Source organism: Carcharodon carcharias, chromosome 6 (genome assembly GCF_017639515.1).
Source record: "Carcharodon carcharias isolate sCarCar2 chromosome 6, sCarCar2.pri, whole genome shotgun sequence".
In the NCBI taxonomy this organism is placed as follows: domain Eukaryota; kingdom Metazoa; phylum Chordata; class Chondrichthyes; order Lamniformes; family Lamnidae; genus Carcharodon; species Carcharodon carcharias.
In genome coordinates, this window is record NC_054472.1 from 17,952,258 (window position 1) to 17,973,354 (window position 21,097).

General features: G+C 47.4%; 1 protein-coding gene across 2 annotated transcripts in view; it reads left to right on the plus strand.

Annotated features, from left to right (window-relative positions):
- Positions 1-4,104: 4,104 nt before the first annotated feature.
- Positions 4,105-21,097, plus strand: part of washc5 (WASH complex subunit 5) — a 64,316-nt gene continuing 47,323 nt past the window's right edge. Inside the window, exons 1-9 of one of the 2 annotated variants that reach the window (XM_041190141.1) lie at positions 4,105-4,743; positions 7,767-7,912; positions 8,342-8,426; positions 9,930-10,030; positions 12,170-12,362; positions 17,164-17,316; positions 17,816-17,929; positions 18,243-18,414; positions 20,297-20,424. In XM_041190141.1, coding sequence (XP_041046075.1) covers positions 4,558-4,743; positions 7,767-7,912; positions 8,342-8,426; positions 9,930-10,030; positions 12,170-12,362; positions 17,164-17,316; positions 17,816-17,929; positions 18,243-18,414; positions 20,297-20,424 — 1,278 coding nt within the window. In that variant the 5' untranslated portion in view covers positions 4,105-4,557. Of the gene's footprint in view, positions 4,744-7,766; positions 7,913-8,341; positions 8,427-9,929; positions 10,031-12,169; positions 12,363-17,163; positions 17,317-17,815; positions 17,930-18,242; positions 18,415-20,296; positions 20,425-21,097 lie in introns of those variants that run through there. The other variant, XM_041190142.1, reaches the window with a different exon arrangement.

Here is a 21,097-nt window from a genome sequence, read left to right on the forward strand (position 1 = left end):
GGGAGAGAAGGGGAGGGAGGGGAGAGAGGAGATGGGAGGGGAGAGGAGATGGGAGGGGAGAGGAGGGGAGGGGAGGGGAGAGGAGGGGTGGGGAGGGGAGGGGAGGGGAGTGGAGGGGAGGGGAGGGAGCGGAGGGGAGGGGAGGGGAGCAGAGGGGAGGGGAGGGGAGCAGAGGGGAGGGGAGGGGAGGGGAGGGGAGGGGAGGGGAGGGGAGTGGGGAGAAGGGGAGAGAAGGGGATGGGAGAGAAGGGGAGGGGAGAGAAGGGGAGGGGAGAGAAGGGGAGGGGAGAGAAGGGGAGGGGAGAGAAGGGGAGGGGAGAGAACGGGAGGGGAGAGAACGGGAGAGGAGGGGAGGGGAGGGGAGGGGAGAGAACGGGAGGGGAGGGGAGGGGAGAGAACGGGAGGGGAGGGGAGGGGAGAGAAGGGGAGGGGAGGGGAGGGGAGAGGAGAGAAGGGGAGGGAAGGGGAGGGGAGGAGAGAGAAGGGGAGGGGAGGGGAGAGAACGGGAGGGGAGGGGAGAGAACGGGAGGGGAGGGGAGAGAACGGGAGGGGAGGGGAGAGAACAGGAGGGGAGGGGAGGGGAGAGAACGGGAGAGAACGGGAGGGGAGGGGAGAGAACGGGAGGGGAGGGGAGAGAAGGGGAGGGCAGGGGAGAGAAGGGGAGGGCAGGGGAGAGAAGGGGAGGGCAGGGGAGAGAAGGGGAGGGCAGGGGAGAGAAGGGGAGGGCAGGGGAGAGAAGGGGAGGGGAGAGAAGGGGAGGGCAGGGAAGAGAAGGGGAGGGGAGGGGAGAGAAGGGGAGGGGAGGGGAGAGAAGGGGAGGGGAGGGGAGAGAAGGGGAGGGGAGGGGAGAGAAGGGGAGGGGAGGGGAGAGAAGGGGAGGGGAGAGAAGGGGAGGGGAGTGAAGGGGAGGGGAGAGAAGGGGAGGGGATGGGAGGGAAGGGGAGGGAAGAGGAGGGGAGGGAAGGGGAGGGAAGAAGAGAGAAGGGAGGGGGAGGGAAGACGAGAGACGGGGAGGAGAGGGGAGGGGAGAGAAGGGGAGGAGAGGGAAGGGGAAAGAAATGGAGAGGAGGGGAGGGGAGGAATGTGGAGAGGAGAGGAGGGGAGGGGAGGGATGTGGAGAAGAGGGGAGGGGTGGGATGTGGAGAGGAGGGGAGGGGAGGGATGTGGATAGGAGGGGAGGGAAGAGGAGAGAAGGGAAGGGGAGGGAAGAGGAGAGAAGGGAAGGGGAGGGAAGAGGAGAGAAGGAAAGCGGAGGGAAGAGGAGAGAAGGAAAGGGGAGGGAAGAGGAGAGAAGGAAAGGGGAGGGAAGAGGAGAGAAGGAAAGGGGAGGGAAGAGGAGAGAAGGAAAGGGGAGGGAAACGGAGAGAAGGAAAGGGGAGGGAAGAGGAGAGAAGGAAAGGGGAGGGAAGAGGAGAGAAGGGAAGGGTTGAGAAGTGGAGGGGAGAGAAGGGGAGATGAGAGGAGGGGAGAGAAGGGAAGGGGAGGGGAGAGAAGGGAAGGGGAGGGGAGGGGAGGGGAGGGGAGGGGAGGGGAGGGGAGGGGAGGGGAGGGGAGGGGTGGGAAGGGGAGGGGAGGGGTGCGGTGGGAAGGGGAGGGGTGGGAAGGGGAGGGGAGGGAAGGGGAGGGGAGGGGAGGGGAGGGAAGGGGAGGGGAGGGGAGGGGAGGGAAGGGGAGGGGAGGGGAGGGGAGGGGAGGGGAGGGGAGGGGAGGGAAGGGGAGGGGAGGGAAGAGGAGAGAAGGGAGGGGGGGAGAGGATAGGAGGGGAGGGTGGGAGAGGATGGGAGGGGAGGGGGGAGAGGATGGGAGGGGAGGGGGGGAGAGGATGGGAGGGGAGGGGGGGAGAGGAGGGGGAGGGGAGGGGAGGATAGGAGGGTAGGGGGAGGGGAGGAGAGGAGGGGGAGGGGAGGAGAGGAGGGGGAGGGGAGGAGAGGAGGGGGAGGGGAGGAGAGGAGGGGGAGGAGGAGGGGAGGAGAGGAGGGGGAGGAGAGGAGGGGGAGGGGAGGGGAGGAGGGGGAGGGGAGGGGAGGAGGGGGAGGGGAGGGGAGGAGAGGAGGGGGAGGGGAGGAGAGGAGGGGGAGGGGAGGAGAGGAGGGGGAGGGGAGGGGAGGGAGGGGAGGGGGAGGGGAGGGGAGGGGAGGGAGGGGAGGGGAGGAGAGGAGGGAGAGGAGGGGGAGGGGAGAGGAGGGGGAGGGGAGGGGAGGGGGGGAGGGGAGGGGGGGGAGAGGAGGGGGAGGGGAGGAGAGGAGGGGGAGGGGAGGGGAGGAGGAGAGGAGAGGGGAGGGGAGGGGAGGAGGGGACGGGAGGAGGGGGAGGGGACGGGAGGAGAGGAGGGGGAGGGGAGGGGAGGAGAGGAGGGGGAGGGGAGGGGAGGAGAGGAGGGGGAGGGGAGGGGAGGGGAGGAGAGGAGGGGGAGGGGAGGGGAGGAGAGGAGGGGGAGGGGAGGGGAGGAGAGGAGGGGGAGGGGAGAGGATGGGAGGAGAGGGGAGGGGAGAGGATGGGAGGAGAGGGGAGGAGAGGAGGGGGAGGGGAGGGGAGGGGAGGGGAGGGGGGGAGGGGAGGGGAGGGGGGGAGGGGGGGAGGGGGGGGGGAGGGGGGGAGGGGGGGAGGGGAGGGGAGGGGGGGAGGAGGGGAGGGGGGAGGGGGGGAGGGGGGGAGGGGAGGGGAGGGGGGGAGGAGGGGAGGGGGGAGGGGGGGAGGGGGGGAGGGGAGGGGAGGGGGGGAGGAGGGGAGGGGGGAAGGGGGGGAGGGGAGGGGGGAAGGGGGGGAGGGGAGGGGGGGAGGGGAGGGGAGGGGGGGAGGGGGGAAGGAGGGGAGGGGGGAGGGGGGAAGGGGGGGAGGGGGGAGGGGAGGGGGGGGGGAGGGGAGGGGAGGGGGAGAGGGGGAGGGGAGGGGGGGGAGGGGAGGGGGGGGAGGGGAGGGGAGGGGGGGAGGGGAGGGGGGTAGGGGAGGGGAGGGGGGTAGGGGAGGGGAAGGGAGGGGAGGGGCAAGGGGTAAGGGGGAGGGGGGGAAGAGGGAGGGGAAGGGCGAGGGGAAGGGTGAGGGGAGGAGGAAGAGGGAGGGGGAGGGGGGAAGAGGGAGGGGGAGGGGGGGAGGGGGAGGGGGGAAGAGGGAGGGGGAGGGGGGAAGAGGGAGGGGGGTAAGGGGGAGGGGGGAAGGGGAATGGGGAGGGGGGGAAGGGGAATGGGGAGGGGGGAAAGGGGAAGGGGGGAAGGGGGCGGGGGGGAAGGGGGCGGGGGGAAGGGGAAGGGGAACGGGAGGGGGGAAGGGGGAAGGGGAGGGGGGAAGGGGGAAGGGGAGGGGGGAAGGGGAGGGGGGAAGGGGGAGGGGGGAGGGGGGAAGGGGGAGGGGGGAAGGGGGAGGGGGAAGGGGGAGGGGGAGGGGGGAATGGGAGGGGGGTACGGGGGAGGGTGAAGGGGAAGGGGAAAGGGGGTACGGGGAGGGGGAGGGGGAAGGAGGAGGGGGAGTGGGGAAGGATCAGGGGGAAGGAGGAGGGGGGAAGGAGGAGGGGGGAAGGAGGAGGGGGAGGGAAGGGCGAGGAGAGGGGGGAGGGGGGAAGGGGAAGGGGGAGGGGGGAAGGGGAGGGGGTGGGGGGTAAGGGGGAGGGGGGAAGGGAAAGGGAGGGAGAAGGGGGAAAAGGGGGAGGGGGCAAGGGGGAGGGGAAGGGCGAGGGGAGGGGGAAAGGGGAAGGGGGTAAAGGGGGTGGGGGAAGGGGGTAAAGGGGGTGGGGGAGGGGGGGTAAGGGGAAGGGGGAGGGGGGAAGGGGGAAGGGGGAGGGGGGAAGGGGGTAAGGGGGAGGGGGGAAGGGGGAGGGGGGGAAGGGGGAGGGGGGAAGGAGGGGGGAAGTTGGGGAAGAGGGAGGGGGAGGGGGAGGGGGAGGAGGGGGAAGGGGAGGGGGAGGGGGAGGAGGGGGAAGGGGAGGGGGAGGGGGAAGAGGGAGGGGGGGGGAAGAGGGAGGGGGAGGGGGAAGGGGAGGGGGAGGGGAGGGGAAGGGGGAGGGGGAAGGGGAGGGGGAGGGGAAGGGGAGGAGGAAGGGGAGGGGGAGGGGGGAAGGGGAGGAGGGGGAGGCGGGGTTAGTGTTGATGACGTGGGGGGGGGGATTGCGAAAAGGCAAACCAGAGGCAGGACGTGGCGGCTTAGCTGAGCCTGAGTGAGAGGCGCCTGGTGGTCACAGGCTGGGTTTTGACAGGCAGGAAATCATATGATCAACATGGAAGAGCTGGCCTGAGCTCCCTGTGTGCTGGCGGTGCGGACTTCCTGCCCTGGCCCTGGGCCTGGGCCTGGCCCTGCAGCTGAGTGAAAGATGCCGGGGGGCGAGCGGTGAGGACTGAGCGGGCTCTGGGCTGCGGGCTGCGGGCTCCGGGCTGTCCCCCTCTCCCTCCCCCTCTCCCTCTCCCGGAGCTGCAGGTTTGAAGGGCGGACCCTGCTGGAACATGAAGCCGGGCTCGGCGCCGCGATAGGTCCAGCGGGTCTCGGGCTCTCTCTGCCTTCGGTGCGAAGTGGGGGCCGGGCGGGCGGTCGGTGCCCCCGCTCCCTCCCCCCACCCCCCCCCCCCCAGCCATGGTGGACTTCCTGGCAGAGAATAACCTCTGCGGCCAGGCAATCCTCAGGATCGTGTCCCGCGGTAACGCCATCATTGCAGAACTTTTGAGACTGTCCGAGTTCGTCCCCAGCGTTTACCGGCTCCGAGACAAGGCCGAGCAACACAAGTATGGAGACATCATCTGTGACTTCAGCTACTTCAAGGTGAGGACGGTTGGGTTGGGTTGAGTTGGGTTGGTGGGTGGAGGTGGGGGGGGTGGGGGGGTGGTTCTTGAGCACCCCTTGGACATGTGGCAAATGCTGGAGTAGAACCGGATTAAAGGTACCACGACCACTCTCTTCCTTGTGTATGTTCGCCCACAGGTATTAATGCAACACATTTTAACGCTTTGCACAGTTAAGCCTCCTTTACCAGGCTTTCTAGTTTCATTAGACCCTCATTGACACCCTCATGGACTTCCCCCAGGGTCACCATGCATGAGCCCCCCCCCACCCCCCGTTGCAGTAATGACAGATCCATTAACATGTAAAGAAAAATACAAAGAGCAGAAGAAGCATTGAGCTGTCGCCAATTTAAAAATATTTTTGAATTTGTTTTTCTATTTATCAGCGGATTTGAGGACCCAAGTTTTTTTTTTCAATTAAAAAAAATATATTTGTGCATTTCCTGCCCACAAACTTTACTTCCTCCTGTCACCCATTTTTGGTTGTGCTTTTCCCATGACCGCACCGCTATTCCCCATTCAGCTGTAAAGCTTTTCAAAAGAACGGATGACTTGCATTTATATAGCGCCTTTCACGATCCCCCCTCCCGACACCTCAGAGTGCTTTACAGCCAAGACGTGCTTGCGAAGTTTCAACACTCTTGTCATGTCGGAAACATTGCAGACAGTTTTATGCACAGTAAGATCCCACAAACAGCAATCAGGCAATGACCAGGTCATTGTTTTAGCTTTGTTGGTTGAGGGATGAATATTGTCCAGAACTCCCCTGCTCCATTTCAAAATAGTACCATGGAATTTTTTACATGCGTGTTTGGGGCATTTTGTTGTGAAAAGCATTATACAAATGCAAGTATTTTCTTTGCTAGTGTCTCCTCACTCAGTTGCTGCCTTCTTTATTAAAAACAACCATGCTCCATAATGATCTGTGGGCGATGCCACAGCCAAGTTATTAGTAATTTTAAAAAAAGACTTGCATTTATATGGTGCTTTTCACGACCTTCAGATATCTCAAGTAAAACAGTGGTCTGGATTTTGCAGTTTTCACGTTGGCTAAATAAACGATTTTGATTGGATGGGGAAGAAAGCTAAATTATTGTAGGCTTTTTCTAATTATTATGTGAATACTTTTATAATATCAAATTTTGACATTCTTTTCCAGGGCTAGTGAGGGTATTTAGCAGTAATTATGAAGTTAGTACGCAGTTTAAAAAAAAAAGTTTCAAGTGTATTACAGTGAGACTAGTGGTATAAAAATGAAAGTTTTTATCAATTCACTGATTGCTTAGGGGTTGCAATACAGCATGCGCAGAATCATTGACAGCAACATTTGGATTTCTACGTTATTCTGAGCATAGTCATAGAGGTCTACAGCACAGTAAAAGGCCCTTCGGTCCATTAGGTCTCTGTCAATCAAACAAGTACCTAACTATTTTAATCCCATTTTCCAGCACTAGGCCCATAGCCTTGTACACCATGGCATTGCAAGTGCACATCCAAATACTTCTTAAATGTTATGAGGGTTTCTGCCTCTACCACCCTTTCAGGCAGTGAGTTCCAGATTCCCACCACCTTCTGGATGAAGAAATTCTCTCTCACATCCCCTCTAAGCCTCCTGCCCCTTATCTTAAATCTATGCCCCCTTGTTATTGATCCCTCCACCAAGGGGAAAAGTTCCTTCCTGTCTATCCTATCTATGCCCCTCATAATTTTATGCGCCTCAATCATGACCCCCCATAATCTCCTCTGCTGTATGGAAAATAACCCCAGTCTATCCAATCCCTTTGCATAACTATAACTCCCCAGCCCAGACAACATCCTGGTAAATCCCCTCTGCACTCTCTCTAGTGCAATCACATCCTTCCTATAATGCGGATTCCAGAATTGCACTCAATACTCTAGCTGTGGCTTAAACAGCGTTTTATACGTTTCCAGCATAACCTTCCTTCTCTTATATTCTATGCCTCGGCTAATAAAGGCAAGTATCCCATGTGCCTTCTTAACCACTTTATCTACCTGTCCCGCTACATTAAGGGACGGTGGACATGCACACCAAGGTCCCTCTGATCCTCGGCACTTCCCAGGGTCCTACCGTTCGTCGTGAATTCCCGTGCCTTGTTTGTCCTGCCCAAGTGCATCACCTCACACTTATCCAAATTAAATTCCATTTGCCATTGATCAGCCCATCTGACCAGTCCGTCTATATCCTCCTGTAATCTAAGGCTATCCTCCTCACTATTTACCACCCCACCAATTTTCGTGTCATCCGCGAACTTACTGATCAACCCTCCTACATTCAAGTCTAAGTCATTTATATATACCGCAAACAGCAAAGGGACCCAACGCCGATCCCTGTGGAACCCCACTGGACACAGGCATCCAATCACAAAAACACCCCTCGACCATCACCCTCTGCTTCCTGTCACTCACCCAATTCTGGATCCAATTTGCCAAATTGCCCTGGATCCTATGGGCTCTTAACTTCGTTATCAGTCTCCCATATAGGACCTTATCAAAAGCCTTGCTGAAGTCCAAGTAGACTACGTCAAATGCATTGCCCTCATCTACACACCTGGTCACTTCTTCGAAAAATTCAATCAAATTGGTCAGACATGACCTCCCCTTAACAAAACCATGCTGACTGTTCTTGATTAATCCCTGGCTCTCCAGTACGTGCAGACTCCCAAAGTTGCTGTTATTTTTGCTGGAGTAATGATGGCTAGTGCTGTCCTTATCACCACAAAATCCGGGACTATGTATGAACTGGTGCTCAAACTTATTTTGCCTAATGGGATGCCTATCTCCCACCTTGGAAGTAGCTTTGGGGAAAGGCTAGCAACATTGGAATGAAGGAAAAATGAGGGGAAAGCCATCGTGGGTTGCTGTTATATTCTGATAACTGATTGACTGAATTATTGAATCACAATTAGTTTCCTCTTGATGAGCATAAGAAAAATCTTTTTAAGGAAAGACTCTGCTATCTTAATGAAATGGATCTCATTTTAGGGTCCGGAATACTATGAAAGCAAGTTGGATTCTAAACCAGAGCTTCAGGATCTAGATGAAGAATTTCGTGAAAATCACATTGAAATATTGACAAGATTCTACCTTGCCTTTGAAAGTGTTCACAAATACATATTTGATCTGAACAGGTAAAAGAAAATGTACATGTCTGCATTATTAATACCTGCATTTACAGAGTTGAATTTCAGCCTCTTAATTGGTGGGTAATCTTTGGATACCCCGATTAATTCGAAACGTTGGGAGGTGAAAGGAATTTTGTTTTCCTGTTTGAAAACTAACTGCAAAGAAATCAATTGCATTAAAAGAGCAGCATTAAAATCCTGTCATGTGCATGACAAGTTTCCCTTTTCTTCAAATTCTAATTTTGTGTGATCTATATGTATGATGCTGCACAAGTATACATTTGCTAAAAGTTTTCATGCGGCATGTTGACCAAACTGATGCAGCTGTGAATGCATTATGAAGAATGAAGTCCACGCACTGGCTGCCTCGGCTTTAGTTCTTGAGTTAAATTTGTAACTAACGTTGAATTCTACTTTCCTGATGGATTGCTTCAGATTCCTTGACGATCTCAGTGAAGGTGTATACATTCAGCAGACCCTTGAAACAGTGCTCCTAAATGAAGATGGAAAGCAACTACTTGTAAGTTAGTATAACATCGCAAAGACACAAGTATTTTATTTGAAATTTATACCGGGAGAAAGAGAGCCAAGCTGGGTGAGACACCAGTGTCTTAAAGGTGCTATATAAATGCAAAAAGTACACTGTCCTTTTCTTGACTACAAATCCATTTTATCAATATTGCAGAAAATTTTCTAGTAGTCTCAGTGCAGAACATGGACTGTCGTTGTGGAACTACCCATAATTTAATACCTGATTTATATTCTGACCTAGGGCCATACTCAGGGATCATTATTTACATTTGTGGCCACCTGATTGTGAAGCAGCTTCTTTTCATATGGTATACACCTCTGATACAAGAGGTGGAGTAAAAATGACCACTTGCTCCCAATCACCGTTTCGTTGCTGGCTTCTGTTTTCTGAGCCATTTCTCCACAAGCACAGCAAATTTGAAGTCAGAGTAAAGTCAAGAGAAATTAAGAGGTCTACACCTTTCTATGACTGGCCTAGGCTTCAGGTTATCTCTTTAATGGATTGTAATCTTACCAACTTTGAAATGACCTATTCGAGCCATTCAAAAAAGGAAGTGAGAGCATAATTGAAAAGTGTATGAGCAGGCTTGGTGGCTAATGGCAGATGAGGCCACAGGCTGGTTAGTATGTGAGCTAAAATTGTCTCATTTGATCTAAAGTTGAGGAATTGGGGTTAGTTGTTAAGACAGAACTTTACTTAACATGCAGCGTATTCTGTAGTTAACCAGGGAAAGTTTGATGCTTAATGTCACAAAGTAGGGAAATATCCCATTCCACAAGGCTGGCATCATTCATATTGATGACAGTACCAATCACCAAAATCTACACTTATACAAAATGAAAAGCAGGAAGATTGATTGCAATTTGTTTTAACTCAAAATTCTCCAGCATGTTCCTTATCTTGGTAAATGGGTATATCTTTAACAGGAAAAGAAAGCACAAAGTAATGAGGCTTAAGAGATGTAATCGAGGCTTCTCCTGGCATCAATATTTATTCTTTCTCTTCATCCGGTCTTCAGCCTAGGATTTGAAGTAATTTACTTGTCTCTCCTTTTCCTGTATTGTATTTGCAAGTGACCATCCTGTACATTTTCTCCTAGGAAAATAACCAAATAATTTTATGTATAATCAAGATAGTGAAGTGCATCACCTCTCCTTTTTAATAAGAATCCTGTGTCATTTCTTAGATGCCAGGATATGTAAATTACTTTCTTGCGTTTTATTTCTTTTCCACTTTCCTTATCATTCTTCCCAGAAGTGGGAAAAATGTTGGGCAGTTTCAAATGTGAAACTACTTTCTACTTCTCGGTCAGTGAGTAGCCTTATCTCCTAATTTATTTGACATTATTCCCAAGCAGTAGCTCTGAAGTTCTTGACCAAAAGCTTGGAAAAGCGTCATTTGTTGTGCTCTTATGGTCTTAATAAATTTGGTACAATGATCGTGTACTTCTGTTTGATTTTTTTTCTCTTGTCTCCTGTTGTCACTGTTTAGTGTGAAGCCTTATATTTGTATGGAGTCATGCTGCTGGTTATTGACCACAAGATTGAAGGCGAGGTTAGAGAAAGGATGCTGGTTTCCTACTACAGATACAGGTACCATACGCTGTATGAAGGCCGTATAAAAAAAAAATGTTCCTGTCATTCCAAGCTTTTGATTGCACATGAGGTAACTCATTGATCCAGTACGTGATCCACGGAGGCATCAGGCTTGAGTCCAAATGACATTGCAAACAGAAGCTGGAGAGCTTGACAATCATCTGAATTCTTATGTAGTACTGTCTTGAAGCACTTTTCCAAATGCTTTTTTGATGTTGTTTTTGTTTTTTCTTAATGTGTTTTCTAAAAAAGAAAAGTGCCCTTGATCTCGCCTTCTACTTTCCTAATTTAATGGGTGGCTGATCTGCTTCCGATTGTTGATATTGTGGCTACAACACTTGCGATTAGGTTTGCGAGAGCTACAAAGTGACTTGCATTTCTGGTCAGCCAGTCAGTGCAATTGTGTAGTTTAATCTCCTTTATTCAAGCAATAAGGTGGTTAGTATTGATCAGATTTTAACCATCTGATCCCCAATTACATCCCTGAGAATAATCACTCTTCACTTCGCTAGTTCTTCTGCTGCCAGAAGAACATATAATTATGTCCTCTTATTCTGGATTCTCCCAACAGAGGAAGTGATTTCATTGTACCTATCCTAACAAATCCCTGTATCAGTTTAAACAAGTTGATCAGATCACCTCTCAACCATCTAAACTCGATGGAATATAAGCCAAGTTTATGAAACCTGCCCTCAAAACTTAACCGTTTAAGCCATGGTATCATCCTGGTGAATCTGTGCCATACCCCTTCCAAGGGGAGAAATAGCCTTCCTGAGATTCAGAGCCTTAAATTAAACTGAGTGCTGCAGATGGGGAAGCTTCACTTTTAAATTCCAATCTCCTTGAGATGAAGACCAACATTCCATTTTGATTACTTTTTGTACCCATGCTCTAGCTTTTAGTGTTTCCCTGTCCCTAGACACCTAAGTGCCTTTGGCCCCAATAGCTCCTGGTCTCATTTAAGAAAATAGTTCTGATTTGTGGATGACCTCACACTTCCCCATATTAAACTTCATCTGCCATAGTTTTCCCTGTCTGTCCCTTTGTAACTTCCTGCCCCTATCTGCACAGTTTGGTATGCCTCCTAAATCAGTGCCATCTACAAACTTGGATATTCGTGACTTCTGGCTGAAAAGCTTGAGGCTCCACGACAGACTCCTGGGGAAACGACTGGTCACATCTGACCAGTCAGAGAACTCTATTGTGAATCTCCACTTTTATTGCTGAGCACTTGAAATGAGAGAAAATTCTGCTGACTTATATCCAGGTTTCTTTAATGATTGACAAGGCTGTAAATGTTTTTGTATAGTTGTGAATGGGATATACTTCTGGACGACCCCAATTTTAGTCTTGACTTCCAGCCAGTGTGTCAGTTCATTAGAACAGTACACAAGAGTCACACACGCACACAGAGACAAACACACCACTCCTTCCTTTCCCATTTCGGCATGTCACATACAGTGTTACACATCCTGTTCTGACCGTTGGTGTGATTCTGCTGATGGCGGGAAACTTTCAGTTGACGTGGCCAGTTTCTCAAAAACGGATTATTTCTTCTGGTGTATAAAGCTGAGAAGTGGCAAAGTTATTATTCATATTAAGCAGTAGGATGCTTGGGTGTACTGTTTTCCAGCCACTCCTCCTCCGGAGCTGGAAATTGCAGATCTTAAGTAGGCCTACGTCAGCTGTGTTCTTTGTATGTGCAAGTGACAATTCTTGGTTTGGATATTGTTACATTCCTTGCTACTGATGCAGTGCTATTTTACACTGATCCTAAACTTTTTCAATTAATTACCATAAATATCATCATGCCAAACCTATTAAAGAATTTATTGCACTATAATCAGAAGAGCTAGCTGAGAAGAGATTTTCTATGGATTATATCAGTGGAGTGTAAATCAGTTTCTTCAAACATTTCCACGTGATGCTATTAGCACTCGTCAATTAATTAAAGATGTATGCATCTTGTTAAAGAGGGAAGGGGCCATGAGTTCAATGTTTCATTTGTAAAAAAAATGTTCCTACTGGTGAGCTCAAGGCGTTTGAAATTATTTTGTGTCTCATGCTTGCATTTATAAATAGTCTTTGATTTTATGTCCTCGCTGTAAAAGGATAAAATGCTTGTGTCTTTCTTAGTGCTGCTCGTTCTTCTTCTGATTCCAATCTGGATGATATTTGCAAGCTGGTGCGTAGCACAGGGTATTCAACTCTGGCAGGGGCAAAAAGACCCCCAAACTATCCAGAGAGCTACTTTCAGAGAGTGCCAATTAGCAAGACATTCATCTCAATGATCGTTGGTCGGCTACGATCAGATGATATTTACAATCAGGTGAGAAATGTGTACATTCCACTTAGTGAAGGTAAATAATGTAACATCTGAAGAATATATTTACTAATAAAATTACACAAGTGGACACATTGCTTTTACAGACCAAATGGAAAACTGAACAGTCTTTTAGTTGCTCACTGAGCAAATTACTTTGGGATATCATGCACACAAAAATATACATGCTAACAACGTTAAGTAGTCTGTTATTACAAATGGCTTTGTCATAAGTCCATCTATACATTAAAAAAATGTTTTTTTTTTAAATGGTTACATTTAAAAAATGGTTTCATTTAAAAAATGGTACATCATCAGACGTCAGACTTCATTACAGATGCAAAATAATCTTAAAATACCGGGTGCTCCCAAACAGTCTAACCTTCGTTCTTAGACTGAGAAATCTGCTGTGAATATCTACCTGTAATGCTGTGAAACTTCTGTGTTGAGAAGCAACTTTGAATTAAGAATACTCAATGGATCCAGTATTGTGTGTTCTTGGAAATCTCATTTTTTTTAAAACAGTGCAACGCTTGAAAAGACAGAGGAAATGCACGCTAGACATCCTGATATATAAATATGCACAGACATACACAGTTCCAGTGTGCAATACTCTCTGACCAAACAACAGTGGAATTTTGACCTAAACAACAATTTTTTCAATAATTGGACTTTGTGGGTTTAAAGGAACGCTTTAGCAGATCAATACGTCGTCTGCTAAATGATAAAACGCTCCTTATCCTTCTGAAGCAGTGTTTCTTCCAACTCATTGTGAACAGCATAAAATGGAAAATGCTTTGTGTGAATGTATGTGCATATTTATATATCAGGATGTCTAGCATGCATTTCCTCTGTCTTTTCATGCATCGCACTGTTTTTAAAAAAAATGAGATTTCCAAGAACGCACAATACTGGATCCATTGAGTATTCTTAATTCAAAGTTGCTTCTCAACACAAAGGTTTCACAGCATCACAGGTAAATATTCACAGAATCATTGAGCATATAGTAGCTGTTATTGACAATAATTAAATATACCCAAAGCAACACCTATGGCAAAACCTTGCAAGTTCACCAGAGAATTCACACTCATTAATGCTTTCAAGTTTTCAAGGTTGGTCAGGCCTCATCGAATTCTGAGAGTTCTCTCCCGGTATCCATAATTTTATACCTTATTAAAAAATCAAGCCAGTTATATTTCAGCATTATCTAATTTTCATTCTGTGTCCCTTATCAGCAACTTCAGCTTTATATACCTTGATTGATCTGTTAATCAAATCTTTAGGCTGAAGACAGTTAAGGAAATTCATGAATTATGAAAAGCCTTTTAGGCATCTGTGAGAGTGTTATTTATCCATCACCCTGGGCTATACCCCTTTTGAAGGATGTAGCCTTCCAAGGTTGCCTTAGCATGCAGCTGTTTATGTCTGATAAATACAACACTTTCCTGCCAATTTCATCCCAATGGCATAAAAATGTCACACATCTCTTGCGTCCCTGTGAAGTTGAAAGATGAAATGCCTACAAAGCGCTGTGTCATCTTCACAGCCATTCCTATGCCTTTGAATTCTCAAGACCTTGTTACAGGATCTGTTTATATCAAAAGGGATTATTAAATTGCTTGTGAGATCAGCTACAATTGAAAAGTAACTGGAAACTGTTCATATAAATTAATATAAAGACAAATCAATGGCAGGCATTTTCTAACAGCTACACAATGTCTCCGACCTCTTAACTGATCTCTTTCTAATGCAATATTTTATTTGCTTAACGACAAATGATTTTGTACCTTTTTAAGTAGACACATACCTGCATGCTTTTAAACAGTTGAACAATACATGGGGTGGCTGGGAGGGTGTGGGTTGGGGTGGTTGAGTTCTGGCTATAAAGTTGATGGATTGACTGTGTTGGAATGACCCTGATGGGCTGGGTATCCCAGTTCATTTCGTCAATTTTGGGAAGGCAGGAAACTGTCTGCTCCTGTGCTGAACAGGCTGGGATGGTGGAGGGGAGCTGATCCTGGAGAGGTCATGAATGGGCCAGCAGCAGGAGCACTCATGGCCCCAGATCAATAATCCCCCCCCAAATGTTGGGGATCTTTCCTTGAACAAACTCTAGAGGGCCCTTCTAGAAGCGTTAGTTAGGCTACTCAGCATCCGGTATAAACGGGCACTGAAGTCTGTGTTGCACAGATCGGGATGTGCTACTTGGCCTGTTTTCAGCCTCGCATGAAGATCGCATCCTGCGGACATTGGCTACCAATGGGGCAGCAAATGTGCCCCCCTCGCCCACCCCAATTTATTCTTAACTGCCAGTCGCCCAATTTACAGGTGAAAAATTATTTGCTGTTGATTGAAAATCAGCCTTGCTGTGTTTTACACTGTTCATTCTCCTTCTCCTTCTTAAAACGTGCATCTTTTGCCTTATCATGATTGGCACCTGAGGTCCCTGTGAGGCTAATTGGTCACTGAACTTTGCAGAATTCCGAAGCTCCCAGGGTAGCATCTGGAATGCAGACGCTGAACACTGATGAACTATTTCCAATATATTTCCAGTGGATCACACAATGTACCGTTACCCTAAAGTATGCTCTTTAACAAGGTATAATTGTTCTGTGTTTTGTAAAAATCAGTATTTCTCCAAGTGTGATTGCTACAATCAAGGCTCAGGTTGATCAGAGTTAATTCTTTCTCCAGGAGCAAGTAGTTTGGAATCTTTCAAGCTGCAGCTCAGGACCACGGCATTTTAAGATTGTTGCAAAGTGTCAACTAGAGTATGATGTCTGTGAATTCTAGACATACCATTTTAATCATTCTAGTAGATCAAATAGGTTGAAGGGTGCAGTATTTTAAGACAAGATCTTGTCTTTATGTCATGCAAAACATATTGGGGCTGTAACTCTGCCCTGATCCCAGGCTGAAGACATTATTCCAATTCACATTGATAGGGCCTTTTGCATTGTTGGGGATTCAAGGCCCGGAAGAAATATTTTCTTTTCTGTTCTTCTAATTGACAATATGGGCTTCTTTGACTTACCTTTCCCTGGTTAAGGTTTGGAACGTTTTACGGGAAGACTTGTGTCAGCTCTTGATTGGTTCTACTGAGAGCTTGGAGGAGTGGAGTTCCAAGGGTCATCTGGGAACTCTGCCAGACAGAATCCCTTGATGTAGGTGGAGTGGGCGGGGGATCTGACCAATCACTTCTTTGGCGCTGGCAAATGGCAACATGGAAAATACTGGGTTGAATTCTGATGGAGCCAGCTTCCATCTCATTATCTTGCACACAATCCAGAGGTCTGTAGGTGTTCTGCAATGGCTTGATAGGAGTTTTATGCCCAACTAAAAACCTTTCTGCTAATATGTGTCTGCTTAAATCTACATCTGGCCCCTTAAAACTATTGCTTAGTAAACACTGGGTGAGTTCATACTTCCTGTTCTCCAGATAATATATGGCAGAGCTTTATTTGCATCAGGAAGAAATACAAAGAGAAGTCTAGCAGCTGCAAAACAAGAGTTTGAAAACTAGAAAAATTTTGATGGTGTCACGATCCCCTTGGAGACCAATAACTTTTAAGTTGAGATGAATTTCACAGCAACCAACAGAAATTACAGAAAGACAAGATTTCATGTTTTAAGTCTTTTACTGTTACAAACTAAAATCATGTATATCAAACCTTACAGGCAACTAATAGGCCAAATTAAAGAAAAGGCATATATGAACATAAGAAATAGGGGCAGGAGTAGGCCATTCGGCCCCTCAAGCCTGCCCTGCCATTCAATAAGATCATGGCTGATCTGCCCCAGGCCTCAACTCCTCTTTCGTGCCAGCTCCTCACAGCCCTCAACTCCCCGATATTTTAAAAATCCATCTACTTCCTCTTTAAATACTTTCTGTGATCTATCTTCCACAACTTTCTGGGGTAGAGAATTCTAGACATTCACTACACTCTTGGGAGAAGAAATTCCTTCGCATCTCAGTTTAAATGAGTGTCCCCTTATTCTGTAGCTATGCTCCTTAGTCCAAGGTTCCCCCACTAGTGGAAACATCTTTTCAACATCTACCCTGTCAAGCCCTTTCGCATTAACTAATTCACGCTGTTGAAATGCTTCTTGCAACCTTTCGCTGTGTCCTGTACTTCTGGTAGATGTGTAGCATTCCAAGAACAAGTACCAAGTTACTTGCGGCTTTCCAACGGATTCAATTCTGCCTGCTGTGCTTGGCCGAAACTTCCAGCGCCCTTTGAAAATTATTTCACTCAGCTTGAGTCTTCCAGATCTGACTTCCACTAGCAAGGCCCATCTCGACAACCCCTTGCTCCTTAAATCTCCAAAAGCCTCGTCTGTTCTGTCTACTACTTTTCGAATAGAAAACCAATTCTCACAAGCATCCTGCTTGGTTGTTAACGCAAAACTCTACTCTTCACAGCAGTAGCTGCATTGTCTCTCCACACAACAGTAATTCCTGTGTCTCCCTTCTCGTGTCTCACAAAGCAGCTGTCCCTTTGCTGTGAGTTATTGTGGAAAGGTGTGGAAACTGCCAATTGATAATTCAATAGGTTTCTGTTTGAGTTTCTTCCCCATGGTAGCCAAATCACATTGGCCTGTCTCCAGGTGGAGGATTTAGTATGACCTCACCATCCTCCTAACCGAACATTCTGTTTCACCTTGAGTTAAAGGAGACATTTTAAAACATAACCGTCTTATAAAGCCCAACGTTTGTAACAACTGGTAAACTGAATCGTTGGATGATGTGAAGGTAAATCTTTAACTTTCCGTTTTCCGTTTAATTTTATGACTTTATTTTTATTAGGTGTCAGCCTACCCATTGCCAGAACACCGTAGCACAGCTCTAGCTACTCAGGCTGCCATGCTTTATGTCATCCTCTACTTTGAACCATCCATTCTTCACACCCAGCAAGCCAAGATGAGGGAGATAGTGGATAAATACTTTCCAGACAACTGGGTAAGTGAACATGAAACGAATCCCAAAACTCTACCTACAGATTAGATTCATGTTATTAGATTTTTCAAAAGAAGCAATGCACAAAAGCTTATTTATTAACTGCTTATTTGCATCATGCAGATAGTCATTTTATTCAATGAAAAAAAACACTAAAGTGTTCTAATGGAATAATTGATTGAAATATTAAAATTATCATGCCTGTTTCAAAGGCTTTCTTTAATGGTCAGGTTTGGGTTCGTGGGGTTCAATGAGTTTTTAAGAGGATCTCCTTGAGCCTTCCATTGCAAGCTCTTCTGAAACATTGGACATCACTGTAATGGGTGTAGTTTGTTTCAAGAAAAAAAGACTTACATTTGTATTGTGCCTTTCAGAACTTCAGGATGTCTTACAGCCAGTAAAGTACGTTTAAGCAGCAGTCACTGTTGGCAATGTGATGGATGTGCAAATGCAAGATATTTGAACAAGAATTGAGCATTTTGAATTTCTTTCTTCCTATCAGGTGATCAGCATTTACATGGGGATCACAGTCAACCTGATTGAGGCCTGGGAACCGTACAAAGCTGCAAAGACGGCCCTGAATTATACATTGGAGCAGCCGAACATCAGGGAGCAGGTACGTTCTCCTGGAGGGTGTGTCCTTCCCTTAGTTGTAATTTATGCAAGGATATTTTGAATTTTTTTTCTTACCATGTATAAAGTGCACTGGGGATTTTAATTGACCTTGGTGGTCAATATATGATGGTCACGAATTAACATCAAGTTTTATAATCTTTGCCCACATTGGAAAAGAACATCAGATGGAGTGGAAATTGACGGTCACCATTATGCCTCGTTGCCAAAGACTCATTTTGCCCCCACTGTCAGTTTAAAAATATGCATTGAACCAGTGTGTGATGCCCACATTGAAGAGGGTTTTTCTTTCACAGGCAAGTCGATACGGTACGAGTGTTGAGCGGCTGCGTCGGCAGGTGCAGCAGTTTCTGAAGGAAGGCTTCTTGAGGGAAGAGTATGTGCTGGATCACATCCCTAAACTATTAAACTGCCTGCGAGATTGTAATGTGACAATTCGCTGGTTGATGCTTCACACTGCAGAATCGGGTAAATGTGAGAGAACGTGTTCAAAGCCGAGGGCAGTTGAGACTGTTTTGGGACCATTGTGAGAAGTGCATTATTTATAGAGGCCAACACTTCCCTGATTTACTTCTAATTGCTAAGTGTAAAATTGTCTCAGAAAAATGCTAGGAAGAGAAAAATTGCATTGAAGGAACGTCATAGGATAAAAAGGGCCTTTAGAGAAATTTATAAATGAGATAAACATCATCTGATAAATTATGGGTCTCAGCATTTATCATTATTTTATCTTCTCTCTCCCAAGAAGAGGAAATCATTCATTTAATGCTATAGCTGCCATGCCTCAAAACTGTCAAATTAACAAGTGCTTGTGTATAGCATAGAATGGTTGCTGCACAGAAGGAGGCCACTCACACTGCTATATATGTGCCAGCTGTCTGTAATAGCAACACAGTTAATCCCACCCTCTGCCTTTTTTCCCTGTAGCTTTGTAAATTTTTTCTCAGGTACAGAGAATCTGTGATTTCACATTGGTTCTCCATTGCAGTTTCTCCAAGTCTTTGAGGTCCTAGCAGTTGCTTGGAACTTGAACCACTTTTGCATTGCCGTCTGGGTGTTGAGAGAAAGAGCTTAACAATGCTACGATTCCCACATTTACTGTTTCTAATGTGTCGCCTGACCTGCTGTGTAAGCCTGCCATTCTGCCCAGGTGCAGACTTGGCCTTTGGATATCATAATGCCATTGCTAATGTGTGTTGCAGTCATTGCTCGAGCAGCAGCATGTGTGTTGGCTCAGTCTTGACTGGGGGTAATCGGGAAACCCCAGTTTAAAAAAACATTGGTCCCCCTGGCTACCAGTTCAAGAAATCTGGCAGATGCATATTTAATGTGTCCTTGTGCGGGTGTGTGGGACCTCCCTACATGAAGGTAGAAGATCAACATAGAAGAAGTTTTGGTAAAGGCTGATGAAAACTGTTTCATAAGGGACATTGCAGCCAATAGAGAAAATACTTTATCCCCTCGATCTAGGCTGGATTTGCACATAGCTTTTGAAACCCCACTGGTGAAAAAACATTTTTGTAACCTACAATGCTAATCAGTTCACCTCGATGACTTCAGATCTGAAATAATGCAACACAGTCCCACTTTGCTTCTCTATGCATTTCGCTCAGCCATTGTTTTCAATGAATGTTTTCTTATTCATTGATGGGATGTTGGCATCTCTGGCTAGGACAGCATTTATTGCTCATCCCTAATTGCTCTTGAAAAGGTGGCGATGAACTGCATCCTTGAACTACTGCAGTGCATGTGACAAAGGTACTTCCACAGCTCTGTGTGGTAGGCAGTTCCAGGATTTTGACCCAGTGACAATGAAGGAACAGGTTGACTTGGAGGAGAACTTTCAGGTGGTGGTGTTCCCATAAGCTGGCTGCCCTAGGTGGTAGAGGGTTTGGGAGATGCTGTTGAGGGACCCTTGGTGAGCTGCTGCAATGCATCTTGTAGATAGCACACACTTCTGTCACTGTACGTCGGTAGTGGTGGGTGTGGGTTCAATCAAGTGAGCTGTTTTGTCCTAGATGATCTTGAGCGTTTTGAATATTATTGTTGGAGCTTCACTCATCCAGGCAAGTGGGAAGCATTCTGTCAGATTCCTGACTTGTGCTTTGTAGATGGTGGACAGGCTTTGGGGGAGTCCAGAAATGAGTTACCCTCTGCATAATTCCCAACCTCTGACCTGTTCTCGTAACCATAATGTTTATATGGCTGGATTAGTTAAGTTTCTAGTCAGTGGTTATCCCCAGGTTGTTGATGGTGGAGATTTGACATTGATAATGCCATTGAATGTAAAAGGTGGGTGGTGAGACTTTCTGGCTTGAATACATTTTTGTTTTCCTTTCTTTTCTTGCAGTGTATGATCCAAACAACAAGCGTTTGCGTCAGATTAAGGATCAGGTTTTCATCGACTCAAAGTACAACCCAAAAACCCTTTTCCAGCTTTTGCTGGACAGTGCTCAGTTTGAGTTTGTTTTAAAGGAGGTATGCTGTTTTTGTACTTCCTAGCTTTCATTTTCATAAATAATAACCTTCTAGGACATGCAAGGAGTAAATTAAACAATTGGAGTGGATAAATAGAGAGTAGCAGTTTTCTCTTGTGGGAGATTACAGAACGAGGGAGAATTATGAAACTCCTGACAGCCAGTAGTGAAGGAGGAGAAGAGAAGTCAATCTTTACTTGGTTTTAGATTTATTCAGAGAGTGAAACATTACAAGCGCGTAGCTCCTAACTTTACAACAACCCACGACAGTGTCAATAAGCGCCTCTATATATTAATTGGATTTCATTTCCCCCATCTTCTGTGGTGGGATTTGAACTCTTGCCTCAGGAGCATTCGTCCAGGTGCCTGGATTAACAGTTCAGTGTCTCTTTATACTCTCTTGAGTACAATCAAATGAAGAGATTAACAACCCCTTTTAAAGGGGCTACTGCAACTAAAACAAAAATTACAAAGGAAACGTATCAAATCAAAATAACACTCCCTGGGCTGATAATGCATTCCAGCCCCTGCAAAGTGTCTCTTTATATTCTTTTGAATATACCAGTAAAACACAATAACCCCTTAAAGGAACAAAGTGTCCCTTTACGTGCACAAGTAATTTTCTAATGAGTGAACCCATCCCCCCTCACTCCACCATAATATACACTTAACCT